General features: G+C 36.6%; 1 protein-coding gene across 3 annotated transcripts in view; it reads left to right on the top strand.

Annotated features, from left to right (window-relative positions):
- RAD54B (RAD54 homolog B) overlaps positions 1 to 20,979 on the top strand; it is a 41,167-nt gene extending 20,188 nt beyond the window's left edge. For 2 of the 3 annotated variants that reach the window (XM_026705964.2, XM_087931518.1), the window contains 12 exons: positions 4,146 to 4,328; positions 6,685 to 6,957; positions 8,406 to 8,568; positions 11,511 to 11,736; positions 12,948 to 13,155; positions 14,163 to 14,302; positions 15,082 to 15,372; positions 15,960 to 16,132; positions 17,505 to 17,766; positions 18,225 to 18,291; positions 18,438 to 18,638; positions 20,285 to 20,979. In XM_026705964.2, the coding sequence (XP_026561749.2) occupies positions 4,146 to 4,328; positions 6,685 to 6,957; positions 8,406 to 8,568; positions 11,511 to 11,736; positions 12,948 to 13,155; positions 14,163 to 14,302; positions 15,082 to 15,372; positions 15,960 to 16,132; positions 17,505 to 17,766; positions 18,225 to 18,291; positions 18,438 to 18,638; positions 20,285 to 20,466 (2,369 nt within the window). In that variant the 3' untranslated portion in view covers positions 20,467 to 20,979. The remainder of the gene's footprint in view (positions 1 to 4,145; positions 4,329 to 6,684; positions 6,958 to 8,405; positions 8,569 to 11,510; positions 11,737 to 12,947; positions 13,156 to 14,162; positions 14,303 to 15,081; positions 15,373 to 15,959; positions 16,133 to 17,504; positions 17,767 to 18,224; positions 18,292 to 18,437; positions 18,639 to 20,284) is intronic. The other variant, XM_087931517.1, reaches the window with a different exon arrangement.
- Positions 20,980 to 21,328: the final 349 nt, after the last annotated feature.

The following is a 21,328-nucleotide window of genomic DNA, read 5'->3' as shown; positions in this document are numbered from 1 at the left end:
GTATTTGGAGCCTAAAGATGAACTGAGTTTAACTGGATATGCTGATGCAAGTTTTGCTACAGACAAATCTACATCGGGTACTGTAGTATTATTGGGAAAGGCATTGATTGGATGGAGGTCTGTTAGACAGAAACATCTAAGTTTGTCAATAATGGGGGCTGAATTCTCATGTTGTCTTTATTATGTACAGATTTAGTTTTGTATAAACAATTACTAATTGACATGGGAATTGATGTAACAGATCCTATTGTTGTTTACGAAGATAACCAATCAGCAATAAAGATGGCTTCAAATATTGCTGTAAAAGCAAGAACAGAACACACAGATTTAAGATATTTAAATGTGAGACAATGTGCGCAAAGTAAGATGATTAAGCTAGAATACTGTATGTCAGAAAGCAATATAGCAGATCATTTTACAAAGGCCCAAGGCTCTATAAAGCATAAGGCTTGCTGTGAAGATTATGGACTTAGAATGTAAGGTTGTATATATTGTCCTACCCAAAAGGGGAGAATGTTAGGAATATAAGTCACCTAACAGCTATTTGGGTTGAAAATATATAAACCAGGATAAACATTTTAATATTTTTTCTTTAAGAAAATGCAAAACTGTAGTTGGGTGTGTTTTCTCAAAGGGCCATAAGATGGAGCCAGAAACCTGGGTTGTCTTAGTCTTAGTCTCAGTCTCTCTGTTACTTCTGTTGGAGAGAGTTGCCACTCCTCCATTCTTCTAATTGACTGATATTCTTGGATTTGATAAAAGTCTGATACTGAACTGTTTTTGACACTGGACTTTGTTATTGGATTATCCCTGGATTGAAAACTGACTGATTTTACCTGTGAATGACTTTGGACTGCCTATTTTGAACTTTGCTTAAACCTTTCTGGAAGTAAAAACCTACATTTACTGTACAGTGTATCTATGTGCTGTGTGTGTATTATTCAAACACTACTCTCAAATATGTCTCCCTGTATGCGCTCATTCTCCTAACGGGGAATTACCTCAACAGAGATGCCTCTGTTAAAATGCACTGAAGTAATCATGATCATAAGTCTCTCTGCTGGGACATAATACATGTATGTATTTAATATGTATAACTAGAGTTACATAGTCCCTATTAAATTTGATCTCTCATGTTTTTGTCCTGCTTGAATTATTGAATAGATTGCATTTATGTAAATTGGGTTTATATAACATGGCTTGAAAGGATTACATCTTTTCCTTTCAAGAATGTCATCAGCCTGTCTAAAAATAATCATTCCTGTGTAATGCATAACAAGGGTCAAATCTTTCTAACGCTCATGAATTTTAAGCAACCATATTTCAGTAATCTAAATAGCTTATTGTTGCATTGCCTGTTTTAGATCTATAGCAGAGATGTCTGGTGTGATGTGTGTTTTGGGGCGTCTCCTAGAAATTATTTTCTTTGTGATGAACAAGAAAATGTATTTGCTATAAATGATAAATCAATTGGGCAATGAGCTTGATCTAAAACAGGTTGCCAGCAGCACGTTAAAATTAAATACTAATAATTATTCACAATAGTGGTTGACAGCCTATTTATGAATTGTGTTGTGGTGCAACTAAGTTAAAATTTTAGTCATTTCTTTGGATTTGGAAAAACACACATCTGAATTATAAAAACAAAAGAAAGCTATTTTATGCCTAGTCATTACACATGTAGTACAGATCTTTCTAAGGTGGTTTACCATTTGTTATAAAATGCAATAATAGAATCACAATAAACAGTGAAAATAGCAATTAAAAATCTACATTATTAGGCTCCTTCTTAAATGAGCAGTTGCTTGAAAAGAAAATCCAGCTTGAGCTGCCTCTGCAATTTTTGTTTGCCTCCCATGTTTGTCTTTTCTTATTCTCACAACAATGTATGTATAATGTTCAGAAAATGCCTGAAAAATACATACGGGGTTTAACTCAGCAGCGTGATTCTCATTGCCTGCCAAAATCCCCATGAATTGCTTTGGGAACTTATCTGTGCTTAAGACTGTGAAAGGAAAGCTGATAAGCAAGAAATCAAATTATAGTGTCCATTTTATGATAATAGGTTATACACAAAGCTTGTTCCTAAGTTGCAGCTGTCAGTTCAACTTCTTTTTGAAATGTTCAGAAGAAAAAAAAATCTGCTGTCTGGTGCAAAGAGTCAAACTGGAGGATTATTTAATATAGATTTTCTAGCCTTCCTATTAAATCCCAAAGAGAGATACAATAAAACAAACCAAAAACCCATACTAAATTATAAATGATAACAGAGGATCGTGATAACCAGAGAAACACACCAATGACTTTGCTGCCCATGTTTCATGAAAAGCCTGGGCAGCGTTGTGGCAAGCAGTAAGAACAAATAGGAGTTTTTCAGTGCAATTTAGCTTGGGAGTTTAAGTGAGATTTTTCTAGCCATCTTTCCTTTTAAACTGATAGTTTTAGCTGAAAGCCTGAGAAGGGAAAAATAAACAATTTAAAAAATTACTGGTGGAACATTAAAAAAATGAAGATAGATGGATAGAAGTTTGCAGCTGTGACCTGCAATGCTTGTGGCATTTTTCTGTTCCTGCCTATGAAAAATCCAGCCTATTTTTCAGCTGGGGGCAAACAAAGGATTAGAACAGTGAAATATAATGAAGTTGATGAAATATAATAAAGTTTTGTTAGATCATGGAAAGAAGGAAGCAATTCATCATAAGGCATACAATCATACAAAAAAAAATCTTTGACAAAAATAAGGATTGGGGATGTGATTGAATACTTTTCAAGACTTATCAAGGTCATTCCTAGTTGTTCCTTTGTGCTAATTCCTTTTTCCCATTTTGGGAAAAATCATGCTATAAAAAACAGTTTGCAATGATATCGCCATGGATATTAAACAATAAATAACAATCCCACCTTTGGGCTAATGTGGGATTGCTATTCCTTCTACTCCATAGAAATGGATTGAAAATATGAATATGAATAATTGGCTATCATACAGTGTTGATGAAAGAGATTTGGTTTGCTGGCACAAGAAGGATATACCGTACTTCACAGGAAAATGTCCTAGGACCTAGGCTGAAGTATGGGGAATTTGATTAGAAAGGCTTTAATGGAAATTGGAGCTGAAAAATAAAGACATCTGGGGGGAAAAAAACCCTATGTGTATTATAGAAAAAAAGGGAAGTGTAATTGAACCCTTAAACTCTATATGAAAAAACATTGCTTCATAAAGTGAATTTAAATCTCAGGGCAAAATGCAGGACCTATGATAATATAGCTGAGAATTTAGATGAACCTTTTTATATTGTTTTTGAAAAACCTTGAGAAACTGATGAAATGCCAGATGACTGGAGAAGAAATGTCATTCTTGATGACAATCATTGAGGACATGGTGAACTAAAGATATCCCTGAAGAAACAGAGGCAACTTTATGGCTGACATCAACAGCTGGATGTGGAATTTGTGCTGGCAAAACCTCCCCGGAGAAAGGAGAGATCATGAGATTGCCTACATATACTCCTGACAGTGGCTCCTCATGAGTAGATGGCAGGAACCAATGTTTCTGTGATCTGCTTATCAGGTTGAGTACTTCAGTAAAACAAATATTTAAAAAAACAAACATTGGAATATTTTGAGTAGACTGCACTGCACACAAGGTCACATTTTGGGAGCACATTGCCTGGTCTTTGTCCCAGACAAAGCTGATCCTTTTCTCTGCCATTATGTACCTTTCCATTCAGAAGTATCTTTTGCCTCTCTGTCAAAGCATCTTGCTTTTGGCAGGAGCTCACAACATAGTACAGTACTCTTCAAATGTTTTGAAGTACAGTGCTCTATATAGGCATTCTGCTATACATACATTGGCTATCTCTTTCTCCTCTCCCAGCTCTTACATGTATGTGCAGAAATAGGTTTGTGTGTGTGTGTGTGTGTGTGTGTGTATTTGTTTTCTTATGTTTTCGCGGGTATTTATATGTATGGTATTCAGCTTTGTTCGGGTATTTTCCCACATCTTTATAGTTGTGCTTTTAAAGTTGTAGCGACATTTCAGCAGAATCTCATCTGCCATCATCAGGCTCACACACAAGCCACACGAGTTTGCATACCTGGGTGCACCCTGCAATTCAGAGACCTCCTGTGTGTCTTCATTCTTACAGATCCAGCAGCAATAGAAAAAGCAGGACACCCAGAGGAGCCCATCTGCCTTGCCAAATATTTCAGTGTTGTGTGGTGCAAAGCCTCAAAGAAAAAGCACAAGAAGTGGGAAGGTGATGCTGTTCTTATAGTGAAAGGAAAGTCTGTGATGCTCAAGGATATGGAAGGCAAAAACATTGGAAGAGGTAAGAGTGAAATGGAAATAATTATCCAGGTGTTTGTTGGAAGAAATATTGTTATGTAACTTTTACCAAAGGAAGAAAAGGATACTAAATTTGATGACTGGGGCCACACCTTGAAGGAAGGTAGGGTTATATAAAAGGAGGTGAAAAGCCCAGGAATCCAGAGGTCTAAATGGTCCTTCCAGTGCTTAAGATTTTGTGAGTTTATGAAGAAATTATCTGTCTATTGGTAGAAAGTTAGAATATTACATAGCCATGTCAGCTAATTGAAACTTGTGTGTTCAGAGATAGTTTTGTCATGGCTAACTTGTGAGTGAGGCCAGATTTGTATCTTCTAGACTAGAGCACTGGTGTCAAACCTGCAATGTCATGTTGCCATCAAGTGACATTTTGTGATGTTTTCCCATTCGAGGAGCTAGCGTGGACGTGACCTGCATCTGGCCTGTGGGCCACCAGTTTGACACCCCTGCTCTAGAAGTGTTAGACTTCAACCTCAATTATTATCATTTTCAACTATTATAGCTATTGTCTAGCTGGGGTTGTGGAAATAGTATTGCAACACATTTGGCAATTGCCAGAATGGAGTTGGAATGGTCAAAGGAGAGGAAAAATTGCAGTGATTAGATCTTTGCATAAATGGGTTGGAATTCAAGCTTAGGGATTGAGATGGCAAATTCAGCTGACAGGTTTAAATAGTAGTGAATGAAAAATGCTCTTAGTGTACTCTGAAATTCCTTGTGTATGAATAGAGTATATTTATTATCCTCTCAAAAGGAAGAATGAATGGAAATCTCCCAATAAAAGGAATGTTTGGAAAGTATTATTCTGAACCACCTCTCCTGAAACATCTTCTGAATCAAGTCCAAAATATTGCCCTACTATTAGACATTCCCTGAAAATTCCCATATTCAGAATGTTATTCCATATTCGGAATATTACTCTGTCACCTGTCTTTCTCTCTTCCTTACATATGCACACTCTGTTTCACTCTAGTTATATTTTTCTTACTACTACCCTTTTAAGAATGTTTCTGGTAAATAATGGAATTTAATATCTGCATATCCACAACACACTTCCCTACATTTATATATTTGCAAGTTAATTCCAGTTCAGAGGAGGGAAAAACTAGACTGCATGTGTTCAGTGCAACTGCAAATGATTTATTTAGTTAAACATTTTTGTAACGATTTACCTCCTCCACAATGAAGTACAGAAAAATATGCAAGAAGGCATACCTTGAAGCCATTTCTTTATAGCACCAGTCTTTTGATATAATCTTTTATCTATTCCACTTTATCAGATGTAGTAAGTTCAATTCTTAGTTGACACCTTGTGTGTGTGTGTCTGTGTCTGTGTGTGCATGCACGCAGAGCCAGTTTGGTCTAGTTGTTAAAACATCAGGCTGGAAAGCCAGAGTCTATTTGTTCTAGTTCCACCTTAGCCATGAAAGCCAGCTGGTTGACCTTGGGCCAGTCACTCTTTCAGACCAACTTACTAGGAGTCAACAGTATCCAAATCAATTATAGCTGAATAGCATTATTATTCTAGGAGGGTGGTGAGTGGGAGGCAGCTGTACAAAGTATTTTTCGGTAGCAAATCATTACCAAATAAAGGACAATCTCTGACATTTCAATCAAAACTTACATGCTTATGCAATAAAAAACAATGTTCCAGACCCCACAACTATTTACATAAATGTGTTTGTCTCTAAAGTATTATAGAGTTCTTTGTTTTCAGAAAAATAATAATTGGTGCTGCTAACACAATTATAAATATGAGAGAAATCAACCATTTTCTGCACTATATTGCTTAGCAACAAGGGCTAGCTTTCATGCATTACTCATTAACTTGTTAATCAAGCTTTTTTGTTCCCAATGCCTGATAGGATTGGATAAGTTAGAAATTCATTTAGTGAAGTAAATGAAGGTGTAAGATATTTTCAGGAATGTGTTTTTGAATTTGGGGTTAGAAATTGTTTTTTTTCCCTAGCCTTCATAAGTATCAGGTCTCTGGAAAGCTTCTAGCATGCAATCTGTATTTTGGAACAGTGGGTGTTTTGGCATCAAATGGAGCTAATGTTTATCTTCTTTTAAAGTGATACTGCACCATAAAAATAAAGAAGCTATGTTGAGGATGTTCTTGATGTTTTTCAAAAATGTATAGAGCTGTTTAATATTTTTTTTCTTTAAAGAGAATGTGTCAAATATCAGTATTCAGCTTTTTAGTCAAAAGAATTGGCTTTATTTCTTGTACAGTATGGCCATAATGTCTTTTTTCTTAAAATGGGAAGATTCACTTGACCAAATGTATTCTTATTTATATCCGTATACCTCTACATAACCTCTATAATTTCTTTTAGGCACTGGATATCAGTTCAAAGTTTTAGACAATCTCACTGAAGGTCAGAGTCTGATGATTGGAAGCAAAGAAATTGAAGTGATGGGTGTGATATTGGAAGAGGACTTTAAAAGTGGCAAGTGTTTTCTGTCTGGTCTGGAGGCCACAGAAGAAATTTGGAATTCCCCAATTGCTTCAGCAAGATGGTTTTGTAACCCTTTCAAAAATGTTTCCAAAGCCAATACTAAAGAAAATTGGTCTAACTGTAAACCACGTCATGATCCGTTCGCTCCAAGTAAGAATTTCTTTTTGAGTTTATGTTAATCTGTCTATCTCTGTTCTATCCCCTTCTAAAGAAAGTGAATTAGTAATCCAAATCAAATTCAGACTCCCTCTAACTGTCGCACTTATATTGGAATTCACTCCAGTCATTGTCTCAACATATAAAGAGGAAATTAACTTGGGGAAGGCCAAATTAATTAAATAGGTGAATTGGATAACCAAAATCGAACTTTTTTCTCTCGTTCTCAGAATCTCAGTATAAAACAAAACTAAGCACTGTGGATAGGGTGACATCTAGATGGAGTGAAAAAATAATGTATCTGAAAACAAAAATCATATGTAAACTGAACAAATAGAGGATATTCCTCCCCTGATAGTTTGGAGATATTGCCATCTCATTTGCAGCAAAGTTAAGAAACTTGCCAATTGCTCATGAGTAGGCAACTTACTATTCTCCAGATATAAATTCCAGACACTATGCCAGTGATCAAGAATGATGGAAAATACAGTTGCTTCTTCAAACAAGTATTATTCTTAGTCAGAATAACTCAGTTTTGTTTTAGGTTGTTTCTCAGAGCATGCTATAAGGCCTAAGATCCTCCATAATTATTTTAAAGTAGCATGCTTAGCTACTGGAAACATTTGAGAACCCAGGCCAGAGTACAGTAGTTTGTTGAACTATTTATTCAGTATAATGGATCTTGGAACAACAACACTTTCAGGGTCTTCAACCTATATATGTAAGATATCTGTGTATCTGCAATATTTCTTTTAACTGAATGGAAGAGTCAATATAAATGTAGGGACATTTGGGGACATCCTGTGTCAACCTAAGAATGACCTTTCTATGGTCAGAACAACCAGAAAGATTTCTTTATTTTTCCAACTTTACTCAAACTTCTACCCATTTAAAATCAGGTCTTAGTAGCCTATTTCAAGTTTATTTATTTATTTGACTTTTATCTTGCCTTTTTTACTGTATTAAGTAACTACATATCTAATTCTCCTTCCCCCTCCTATTTTCCACACAATAACCCTGTGAGGTGAATTGGCTGAGAGAAAGTATCCAGCCCAAAGTCACCCAGCTGACTTTCATGCCTAAAACAGGACTCAAAATGTTTTGATACATTCCTAAAAGTTGGATTATTTGGGAAATTAAATAAGGTTGAAATATAACCCAGTGAAACAAAGTGTCATTTTGTTGATTTTATTTTAAGAATTTTTTGAACAAATATCAAAGTTTTTCCTCTTTAATTTTAAACATCTTAGATAAGCCTGTTTATATGAGACTGATAATTGTGTATTAACTATGTCAATTTGAGGATTAAAAGGGTAGGATTATTTGCATGTTTTGGTTTGAATTTGGCAAATAGTTATTTTTGGTCTTTCACTTAGAAAACTGGTTGCTTTTGCTTTAAACTAATCCTTTTGCACTGATAACATCTATGTTTGAAATTTAAGATTCCTTAGTTATGCCATATCCGGGCCCAAGTCACCAGCGCTTGTTTAACAAGTCACATTTGCCTGTTGTGGATGTGGTTGTAGACCCTTACATAACAAGCCATCTTCGCCCACATCAGCGAGAAGGAATTCTATTTCTTTATGAATGTGTGATGGGAATGAGGTAAGAAGATGATGTTTTCTTGGTTCTTGATTTCTCAGTCTTTCAGAATATTGGTACGTTTTGGGAAAAGTTGGTGAATTTGCCATTGGAATATTGTAAAAATCTGTGCTAAAGCTGAGGAGAGAAAGATATGTTCATCTAGGTGCGATTTTCAGCAACATTTCTGTGAAGATCCTATTGATACAGTTTTAGCCTTTAGAGATCCAGGGAGATGACTATGGGGAAGCTAGGCAGAGGTGGCGACAGTTACAAAAAGAAGAACAAACTTCTAGCAATGATGGAAGTGTGAGAAAAAAAACTTTTCTTCCTTCCTTCCTTCCTTCCTTCCTTCCTTCCTTCCTTCCTTCCTTCCATCCATCCATCCATCCATCCATCCATCCATAATGCTGGAAAATAGCATTTGTACAAAATATGTTCTAGATGTTCCTTATTCCTCAAAAAATTATGCAGGATATCAACCATGGAAATTGCAAAAGCAAGAAAGAGAAAGAAAGGGTTGAGCGGGTGGGTAGAGAGAGAGAGAGAGAGGAGACACTGCACATAGACCAAAAGAGGAGAAGAGTATATGAGGATAATGTGGACTTTTTATGTGGAGGCTAATACAATAACTGTAACTAAGCAGTGGCCTTTACCTATAGCATATTTATAAGAGCTATTGTGGTTTCTCGGTTTATATACAATCTTCACATTGTCCTTCCCAAACAAGAAAACTCAAGCCAAATAAACAAAAATAAACAATACAGTTAAATACAGTGAAGGGAAAACATTGCTTCAACGTGTACCCGTCAGCTTTGGTCTGCTTGACTTATCAAAAACACAAGATTTTGCCTCTTTCACCAGCTGATAAGTCATCTTTCTGAGCAAGTGGTCACATTTGGCATTTCCAGATAATCTTGTGGGTAATGTCACAAAATGAGTACTGGAACAATTTACAACATGGCAGCCATGGGGAACACTATCATTGTTGGATATAAAAATGATCTTGGAAGCTGATATTTTATTTTATAGCATCCAAATGTACTATTTTTTAAAATTAAAATACCCTCTGAATGATTAAGTCACATAGACAAGGTGGAGCCAAGGAGTCATGCTTAGCTAACTTTGGCTGACCTAAAACAAGCTAAGTGAGCTTAGACATGGTTAATATTAGAATGACGGACTAACAAGAAATGTGTGAGTTGTAACGGGAAGAGCCAAACAACCTTGTAGGAGAAGGCAGTGGCAAATTGTTTCCTCATTGTTGCCAACAAAACTGTGAGATCTTGTCCATATGGTTACCAAAAGTTGGTCTTGACTTGAAGAAGTCTTTTTTTTTTTAAACCATCTTATTCATGCAGCCTTGCTAAAGCTTTTCCACAAGGGCTTTTTCGCTCTCTTGGGTAGAAATTAAGGAGATCTAGGCTGGAGAAAAATTACTTGTTGCCTAGTTTGGTTGAAAGCTCCAAATTCTATAATTATAATATTTTTAAACCTGTGATTTTGACAGAGATAATTGTCTCTCCCACCTCCATCCCTGCATATTACAAAAGCTTTAAAAATATTACAGAAATGGATGGTTTTGAAGTCTACTTCAAATAAATCTTTAAAAATCAGAGAATACAAGCAACAATTCAGTGAAGCACAGGCAGATCTTTTGTTGAATTATATTGAGACCTTTTGTTGAAGGAAGGATCTTTTTATGAATAATGCAACTGCTTCTTCCCTGGAAAATTCTCCCTTCAGAGAAATAATTAGCAATATTGTTCACCATATTTCGTATTAACAGGGAAGCTGATGAGACCACTTTATAGCAAAATTAAAAATATGATATTAATCTTACTTAATAATTTATTGTGCTCAGGTCTGCAACCAAATCAGGGACTTCATCCACCAGAGGGAAGGGCACAAAGCAATTTTATTGGTTCAGTTTTAGCCAAATAAAAGCTTGGTTATTAATACTCCAAAAGATGGGACAGCTTTTGCCAAATTTGGTGAAGGTTTGGGAAATAATGCAGATAACAATGAAAGGAGTATTATAGTTTCATGAAGGAAACATTTATGTTTACATGGATCACCTATCAGCCTTACCTCAAATTTTCATATTCTTTGCTCCTTCTTTTAAATTTAATTTATCAAGTAGAACTCTTTATGTAGAAAAATTCTTCACCTAAAATATAATCTTTTAATACATTCAAGTGGGCAGGTTCGGCATATATTCTCAAACGATACAATTTGAATACAGGAAGACAACAACCTGTAGCCTCTTTCTCTAACCCAAGTGTATCAAACTCAAGGCCCATGGACCGGATATGCCCTGCAGGGTGCTTAGATCTGACCCATGAGGCCAACCTGGAAACAGCGAAGGACTGGCCTATGGTGCCTCTGCCAGCGAAAACGGAGATCGGGAGGGCTGCTCCATTTTCGCTGGCAGAGGGTTGCAGGAGGCCATCGCAGCTGAAAATGGAGCTTGGGAGCCCATTTTCGCTTGCAGAGCCCTCCGGGCCACCACAGGCACCCCCAACATGAGTGACATTTAGCTGGCCATGCCCATCCTGGCCCTCTGAGGTCAAACACAACCCTGATGTGAAATCGAGTTTGACATCCCTGCTCTAATCCTTCTGAGTTCAGATCTGAGTATCTATATTTTACTACAAGTACTGTTGTTCCCTTTTAATCCAATCTATTTAACTGTACAAGCATAACACAATATAACCTACAACAAAAATGAACAATGTTATGTAAAAATATAACAATCAACAATCATATTTAATCCCATATTTTTTATTTTGTATGGACATGTTGGAATAAATAAAACTAAATCAATTAAATGAAAAGACTAATCCATAAATACTTTTTTTGCTACATTGCCAAACAATAAGGATGCCTAAAATGTTCTATTAAAATGGCAAAGGCTTTCTTGAAATTACTTTATACAGTAATCACTTTCTTTTTCTGTGTCTTAGAGTGAGCAATAGGTTTGGCGCCATCCTTGCAGACGAAATGGGTTTAGGAAAAACACTGCAGTGTATTTCACTCATCTGGACACTCCTGCGCCAAGGACCTTATGGATGCAAGCCTGTAATAAAACGAGCCTTGATAGTAACTCCTGGAAGTCTGGTGAAGAACTGGGGAAAGGAATTTAAGAAATGGTTGGGAAATGAGAGAATCAAAGTGTTCTTAGTTGATCAGGTGAACCAAAGAGTTACACTCCTATCCCTAGTAATTATGTTGTTGTTAGTCGCGAATTGTGTCTGACCCTTTGTTATCCCATGGACAATGGTCCTCCAGGTATTCCTGTCCTCTACCATCCTCTGAATTCCATTTAAGATCATGCCTACTGCTTCAATGACTCCATCCATCCACCTCATTCTCTGTCATCCCTTCTTCTTTTGCCCTCAATTTTTCACAGCATTAGGCTCTTCTCCAGTGAGTCCTTCTCATTAGGTGACCAAAGTATTTGAGTTTCATCTTCAGGATCTAACCTTCTAAAGAGCAGTCAGGGTTGATCTCCTCAAGAATTGATCGGTTTGATCACCTCGCAGTCCAAGGGACTCGCAGGAGTCGAAGGCCTCAATTCTTTGGCCCTCACCCTTCCTTATGGTCCAACTTTCACAACCATACATTGCAACTAGGAAAATTGGGAATAATTATGTTAGATACTCCCAAATGTTTAGATGAAGTTCACCTTCATTTATAGAACTCTTTTGATTTAATTTCATTGACATGACACCTTTTTTTCTTATTTCACTCTGTGGAACAATTTAATCTAAATGTAACTTCACATTCCTTCTCTTCATCCAGTTTCTGGGCTCACATGGAGCACTGAGCTAGAATGTATCTTACTTATTTGGGCTTAATACAGTTTATCAACCTAAAAACTTAACATATGAGTAGCCATAACAAACTGTGGTTAAGACCTTAAACTCACTGTATGAAGTAGCAGTCAAATGAATGGATGCTGCAGGCTTGCAACTCAACTGTTTATTTTCAGTACTTATGATTAAAAAGTAGCCTTTCAGTATAGACATTTTCCTTCTTTCATTTCTTCCTAAAAGCAGTGGCATAGACATATTATATGTACTAAAATGTCCAATTGTTATTAGAAGGGGGTTAACATTGGTTGGAAAGTGAACAGGAAACAAGGAAAATTAATGGTGTCTCGCAGTTGGATATTGGATTAAAAATTAATAATTGGAAGCATACAGGAGAAAAATAATTGTGCGTAATTTAAACTAAGTTAGTCATCCCCTCTTATTGTCAATGACTGTTCATAAATTAATTCAGAATAATTAAATACATTTAGTTATATAAGTAAGACATACATTTAGACATAGATTCACTTTTACTTATAATTCCAGCTTTACCATTCCCACATAACTTTCAATTCTCTTTACATTCAGGATCACAAAGTGGAAGAATTCATCAATTCCCCCCTTTATTCAGTCCTGATCCTTAGTTATGAGATGTTGCTACGGTCTGTGGACCAAATTCAAAAGACAGAATTCAGCCTTGTCATCTGTGATGAAGGACATCGTTTGAAAAACAGTTCTATTAAGACAACCGCTGCTCTTCTCAGCCTCTCCTGTGAAAGAAGAATTATTCTTACTGGTATGTATATCATTATTCACTCACCACAAGCTTTTGGGGAATACAAAAAAAAAATAGGTAGAAAGCAAAACCTTCTCAGGAGTATATCTGAAAATGGGTTGTATTCTTGGGTATATGAATATAAGGTTGAGGTGAGTATTTCAGTAAGTATCATTGAAAATATTGTTCAACCTACAGTGTTTTTTTTCCAGTGAAACTGGTCTATCAGGTCTACCCAAATATGGGACTGAACATATTGTTTCTGCTTTTACCTTTCAGCCCCAATTCAGGACCCTTCGCAGGCAGTTGCTTTCATGACAAACTATTTGTTGTGTTGAATTTATATTTTACCGACAAAGAAATAATAGTACAGATCTATTTCAAGCTATTTAGCTCTCATCAGCTAGCCATACCCTTTCTGGGATTCGAACCCAGGCTACCATATTTGGGTAGACCAGTTTGCCCTGATAGATCAGTTTCACTGGGAAAAAAACACTTAATCTTTCCCCTGGTATAGCCTGCAAAGCTAGGACAGCCCATGGCTTAGAGGTTAATACATCTACCTAATATGCAAGTAACATGGGTTCGAATCCCAGAAAGGGTATGGCTAGCTGATGAGAGCTAAAAGAGATGTATACCAATCTCCCTTTATTTCTTTTTGGTAAAATATAAATTCAACATTGTTCAACCTACAATAAAAAAAATTAAATTTGTTGCTCCCTTATATGGGTGCGTTAAAAAAGTGAATAAAAATCTAATTAGGGAAGGAGGTGTGTGTGTGTGTGTGTGTGTGTGTCTTCAAGTCAGTCTTGACACTTGGAGACTGGAGTAGTCCCTTTAGCAAGAATCCCAAAGTGGTTTGCCCTTCCCTGCTTCTTAGGGTTGAAACAGTATGAATGGCCCTAGCTGGTTTTGTGCCTAAAGCCGGACAAGCACCCACAATCTCCCAGTTTCTAATCTGGTGTCATAACCACTACACAAAATTGGCTCTCTTGTATTATTTACTAAATTACATTTTGTCGCCCAAGGTACTCCAGTACAAAATGATCTTCAAGAGTTTTATGCTTTAATAGAATATGTAAATCCTGGAATACTTGGTCCTTTATCTGCATACAGAAAGGTGTATGAGGAGCCTATTCTTAGATCACGAGAACCTTCAGCAGCTGAGGTCTGTTATCACAACAATTGGAATTTGTGACTTTTTACTGATTGCATAAAATTAAGAGACATAAGGTTTCTTTATTATTGGAGGGATAAGTAATGTATTGTTATGAGCGGCAATACATATCTTATATTTAAAGTTATGTATTATATAACTACTGTCCCAAAGATTAACTATTGAAGATATACTAGAAACAGGAAGAGAAAGTTCTCTGCTAACAAAATCTTATCATGTAGTACAGGGAACTGAACCTTTTAATCTATCACTTCCAAGTTATCAAGTGTTCTTTCCAAGGAAAAGTGTTTAACCTTACCCTCTCAGTATATTGGAAAATGGCAAAAATATTTATTTCACTAAGCTTTTAAGGTGTTAATTGGCTTTAATTATAGTAATTTTAATTATAGATTTTATTATCAAGTTTTTTTATTTTGTGTTTAGTTTTATTGTTCTAAGCTGCCTTGGTAGCTTAGGAAAGCAGGGTAAAATTTTAAAATAAATCAGATTAAGACATTTATGAGTTTATTTCAAAATTGTTTAAAGCAAATCTGAGAAGCAAAGGAAATATAAAATTTAAGAAGAGTAAATTTAGACTGTAATCCTATTCCAAATATACTAGGCATAAAATCTTTATTTAATTCATTGGGATTCATTGAGGAGGGTCATGGTCAGGGTTCTAGAAGCTTTTGTGAAGGAAGAGACCTTTTTATGTAAACAAAAATGAATAGAAGGCCATGGCAGGAAATATATTCCCATGAACTAATTTGATATTCTATTTTATTTTCTAGGAAGACATTGACTTAGGTGAGAAAAGGGCAGCAGAGCTGATGCATCTAACAGGACTCTTCATTCTAAGAAGAACCCAAGAGGTCATCAACAAATTCCTGCCCCCCAAAAAGGAGAGCATACTTTTCTGTCGTCCAACTGTGTTGCAGCTTGCTCTTTATAGAACTCTTTTGAACTCTCAGATTGTTAGATCTTGCCTACAAGGAAGTTTGGAGAATAGCCCACATTTAATATGCATTGGGGCTTTGAAAAAACTTTGTAACCATCCCTGCCTTCTCTTGAAAACAATACAGGTGTGCATATTGAATTATGTTTCAATATGTTTCTAGATTCTTAGAATTGTTTGCTGGGTATTTAAATCTGCAATCATTACAGATTTTGATTTGATTGAAAACGTGCATTGCTTTCTCTAACCAGCTCCTTCCAGAAGGACTTGGGAGACAATAGCAGATTCATGAAAACGTCATACATGGTTTTCAATCAATACAGTAATCAAACATTTTATTTATTAAACAAATGTATATGGCTGCCCAGTTCATACATAGCGACTCTAGATGACTTACAGCATTAAAAATCCATAATCTAAAATTGATCAAAGCTGGGGATATCATTGGATTGGAATGAAAGATGGTGACTGTTTGGAAGGGCTCAAGATGCATCAGAATGGAAAAGCCAACTTTAGAAGTGAAATTTCCAAACAGTCAGGAGACAGATTTGCAATAGTTTCAGTGCAAGTGGAGGACAGTGTTGTCCACTTTTGCATTCAGGAAATAGTGGGTAGTTGTCATGACAATGGGAACAAGCAGAAAGTGTGGGTATGGCTTTAGTTGGAATGTCACTAAAACAGTCAAATACTTTTCCAAAATTGTCTTCTCCATAGAAGATAGAATCTGAGTCTCGTGAGAACCAAGATCAAACAAACCTTTATGGTGGTTTACGTGATGTTTTTTCTCAAGAAAGTGCTCAGACAAATTTCTCTGAGAGTGACTCAGGAAAGTTGAAGGTGCTAACGCAGATGCTGGCAGCAATTCATGAACGTGGACCTTCAGAAAGGTAGGAAGGCTATTTAAATCGAAAGTACAGTTTGAGTGTGTTTGAATCTTATAGTTTAGTTCTTTTTTCTAAACAAGAGACATAATGTCCCAAAGGTGCTTTTTCAAGAACTTTTTCTTTCAGAGCCAAAAAAGCTTCTTGGATGAGAAGCTAAATGTCTTCAAAGAAAAACCAGTAAGTCCAGTTGCCTCTTGAAAAAGCACCTTTGAGACAACCATGACCTGGATGACTGAGAATCTCCATAGACAAGAGACATCATGGCTTCTAATTTATTTCTTAGCTATTGTATTAGCTAGTGCTATGGAACTTGGTAGTCATTGCTCTTCCATTTAACTCTGATCTCTTCAGAAGACTGAAGTAAATTCTCATATCTCTTTTTAGATTTTTGTTCAGGGAACATGAATGAACTTTTTTCATTAGTTTCAAATTCTCCACATTTTTATCTGATTGTTGCTTGTCGATGGTTTATACATTTATTCTAAATCTATCCCAGGAGAAAATCCAATATTTTCTTGCTAATATTTTCCTACATTCTTGATAACATACTATTTTGATGTTGGAGAGCTGATGGCAGAGAAGCAGAGTCTAAAATATAGCCATCGACAATTCATTAATAATAAACCAAGCATAGAGATATGAAATACAAACATACCGGTATTATGTTTGTCTGTGCTTAATAACTTCAACAAACATTGTAGGTGGAGCAGTGAGAGGTAGCTGAAAATGTGCCATTCCATATCTAAATATAAGCTAGCTTCCTGTTAATAACTATCCATGGTATTTCCCAACAAATTCTTTCTCTAAAACACAATTTCTTTTTTCTGGCCTAATCTCATATAAGATCAAATAAAGGTTGGTTTCACATATGCTTCCTGGTGGAACATATACTCTTCCTTATAGAAACAAAAGCAGAAATGTCCTCCCTGCTTCATGATTATCACAACAGACTTGTGTTATAACTGTGTTATCTTTTCAGGACTCTGCCTATTTCATTGTGGTGGGACTTGATTTCTGCCCAAATATATGATTTCCCACTGGCCTTCTAATAACCTTAGCCTATCATTTAACTAAGACACTATTGCTATACATCCTTGGTTTGCTGACATCTTCTCTGCTTGAAGTCCTTCATATGAATAAATAGCAAGTATACAAAATGCACATGGTACATTTTTCTCTTAGTACAATCTCTTTGATAATAATTGACATGTACACTAAATTAAAGCCCATAATTCACTTGGTAGTTCCTATCAGAGAACTGAAAATTTTGTTTATTGTATTATAAGATGCAAACAAAACTAGCATTAGAATAATTTTGTTCCATCAACATAGATGGAATTTATAATAACCAGTTTTCTATATTCCATGCTTACAGAGTCGTTGTGGTATCTAATTATACACAGACGTTAAATATATTACAAGAAGTATGCCAACGACGTGGATATCCCTATACTAGACTTGATGGCAGCACCCCTGTGTCCCAGAGACAACAGATTGTTGACAGTTTCAATAGTAAATTTTGCCCAGCCTTCATCTTTCTATTAAGTTCAAAGGCTGGTGGTGTAGGTTTGAACCTTGTTGGAGCATCTCATTTAATCCTGTATGATATTGACTGGAATCCAGCAACTGATATTCAGGTTTGTTACATTCTTTAATATTGGAACTGCAGAGCTATTAGCATCAATCAGAATTAACTGAAGTCCTTTTAATGATTTAAATCCATTTAAATAAGTGACTATTTATTAAAAGCCAATGTCAGTGAAATGGCAAGGCTTGCCTTCTTAGAAAAAATTACATAGAGGATGCTCAACATTTTGTTTAGTCGGTCAAACTTTTGTCAATGTTTTTGACACATTGTCATGGAAGACCATCTGCGTGGTTCAACATTGACCTGATGCCACATAATTAGTCAGTCAAAAAATTGCAAAAAAAATTATTTGTTTCCTCATGAACTCACTCATAGTAAAACAGGAGCATGGTTGTAGCCCCATTTTTAGAAACAAAATTAAATAAGCAGCATAGTTAAATAACATTCCCAAGCATATGAACTGGAAGGTCTTATCCATCATTTATATTGACTCATTTTCTCTTGTAGGCAATGGCCAGAGTGTGGAGAGATGGACAGAGGCACACAGTTCATATTTACAGACTACTCACTACAGGTCTGCAATATCGTAGTTGTAATGCTCCCCCCCTTCCCCCCATTGGCTAGTATCAATGGTTTTGACTGTTCTTGAATGTACACTTCATACCTATCTCTGGTCATTATTTTCAGGAAGTGAATGAATGTCTGCTTTCTTTAATGCAGGCACAATAGAGGAGAAAATCTATCAAAGACAAATCAGCAAGCAAGCTCTCTCTGGAGCGGTTGTAGACTTTTCCAAGGGATCTGAGCATATCCGTTTTTCTGTTGAAGAACTTAGAAACCTCTTTACATTGCATGAAGATTCCAATTGTGTGACCCATGATTTGCTGGAGTGTAACTGCATGGGAAAGAAAGATAATCAAGGTGAACTTTTCTGAGTGGCTCCTGCCTTATTTCATATATGGGATAGTTTTATTGTTATCTGTACCCCCTCCCCACTTTTAAATTGCAAAATGATTGCTTTCAGAAGGGTCAAAAAAAGTTTGCTGATGATGGCCACAACTCTGCAGTCAAAGCTGCAATGCATATAAAAAAAGGGGGGGAACTTTGATTGCATGGTTGTGGCTGCCCCCTTGCCGTTTTTGACCTCCCACCCTCCTTGCAGGCAACCCTGGTGCAGAAGCTAAGATTAGTGGATTTGGTGAGCAATTTTATGATGTTAAATATGTTGTTTCTTTTATTGAGAATTGAAATCTATGTCATTCTGTGCAAATATTTAACTTGGTTATAATTATAGGTAAAGATTCAGGTCAGGCAAAAGAAAATATTTCTTCATATTGTAGTTTGGGAAAGAATGAATTTGTTGTACCAAACATAATGGCAGCCAGTTGTCAAGACAAAATAAGAGTCAATAGCCATGTTACAGCCAGCAACTGCACTTTCAAAACCAGTTTTCAGGTGCCAATGTCTATCTTAATGATTACTGAGCCCCCCAAATATAGAAAATGTTGCCACTGTTATTCATCATGCAATCTTGAGTTTTAGAGCTGGAAAACAGTGAGAACTCTCTCTGTTCCAAAGGGGGATTAACATAGCTGTGAAAAATAAACGATCAGAACTGTCTGATGTCTATCTACTAGATACACTACAGTGGTCAGTTGATACAGTTGCAGGGAGATAAAATGGGAGAGGAAGAGGATGGTTATCTTTTGTTAACTACTCTGGGAAACAGAATGTCAGGTTAGAGGACACTAATCCAGCAAGTCGCTTCTTAGCCGTAGTTTGCTGTTTGTCTCAGGCATCAGTGGAAATGCCTCTAGAAATTATGGGTGCTCCAACACTGGAAGTTTTTAAGAAGACTAGACAGCCACTTGTCTGAGATGGTATAGGGCAGTGGTGGCTAACCTTTTTGGGCTCCTGTGCCAAAAATTGTGTGTGCGTTGGCGCTCGCGTGCCAGCACCCACAAAGCAATGTGTGCTCTTCCACGCCCCCTACGCATACGCGCACAATCCCCCCATCCACCCCCACCACCCCCTTACCTGCATTGCCCCTCACAGCTGATTTTCAGTCAGTTTGAGGCCATTTTTGGCCTCCCAAAGGTTTGAGGAAGGCTTCTGCAGGCTTCTGCAAGCTTTGTAGGCCAAAAACTAGCCCCGTTTCATCACTTCCTGTTTTTCTGAAAATACCGGAAGTGACAAAATGCGGCTAGTTTTCGGCATACAAAGCTTGCAGAAGCCTGCAGAAGCCTTCCTCAAGCCTTTGGGAGGCCGAAAAAGGCCTCAAACCAGCTGAAAATCAGCTATGAGGCACGCACATGCGCAAAGAGGTAAGTATGCCTGCAGCTCGCAGCTCTGTGTGTCACAGGTTTACCATCACAGGTATAGGGTTTCCTGCCTGAGCAGGTGGTTGGACCGGAAGACTTCCAAGGTTTCTTCCAATTCTGTTATCTGGAGTACCTTGAGTTCAAATCAAGGCATTTTTATAGCCATAAATATCTTTATTTCAGAATGTTCAAGTATTGTTGAATATTACTCATCAACTTATGATTTCTTCCTGTTATTTTTCTTAGGTTGTCCTGTGATCCAAGATGACCAGAGGAGCCAAAGTGGTGTGAAAGTCAAAAAGTCTCTGACTATGTCACAGCTGATGCAATGGAAACACTTTTGTGTGGATCACGAAAATCTCCCTGATCCCTTCCTTGACAGGATAAAAGACGACCTTACATTCATTTTCCAAAATATAACAAGTTGAGAGCAAGTTCTTAGTTGCAGTGAGCTTGTATTCATTAGGGTATTATCATTTTTAACAGCAGCAGCAGCAGTATTATTAATAATAGGATTACTGAGGATAAAGAGCATATATCAAGGTTGACACTGTATTATTCTTTTAATCCTTAAAATAAACTGGGGGAGGGATTTCTTTGCTACCCCTTTTTCTCACAGTGTCACATCACTCTAACAATTTCACAATATATTATACTTCAGTCTAACCCATCCAAGATGTTTTCTTCAACTGATGATAAGAACAAACAGAGACACGGCTTTCTCTTAATCGTGGTTATTTCTCTCCATCAATAAATAAGCCTGGATTTGTTCTCAGAATTAGTGTGTCAAAGAAGATATATTGCATTATATAATTATGAGATAATTACAATTTCTAAATAGTGGGAAAGCACTATTTTCTTCCTCGGGGAAGAAACATATTTGCCCGTGTCCCTTTAGCAACTGAGATTTCATCAGATAATAAAGAAATGTTTTCCTGTCATATGTGTTCCATGAATAACTTGTTTGATGTACATAATTAGTGGCATGGTTCTTCTCTTCATTTATTCCTTCATTAGCATTTTTCTTCCTGTCCTAGTAGAATGAATAATGCGTCATTTCCATCCATTGGTTTAATTGCCCTAGTCATGGCCTCTAGACACAGTTGAAGCTATATATTTCATTTCTTGATCTTAGCTTCTCAGTTCTGCTTCTGTTAAATTCATTAGGAAGAAGGCTGTTGCTCAGTTAAAAATAACAGATGTTTGGCCTGCAGAAAGCTAACCTCTTTTGAAAAGTGATCTACACATTCAAGCATATCTGCTCTATGGCTTTGACTCTACAATGTTACC

This window comes from Pseudonaja textilis, chromosome 3, assembly GCF_049901715.1.
Source record: "Pseudonaja textilis isolate UNSWEBS1 chromosome 3, rPseTex1.2, whole genome shotgun sequence".
Taxonomy (NCBI): Eukaryota; Metazoa; Chordata; class Lepidosauria; order Squamata; family Elapidae; genus Pseudonaja; species Pseudonaja textilis.
The sequence above is the reverse complement of the archived record's forward strand: the minus strand, read 5'-3'. Positions and strand labels throughout refer to the sequence as shown.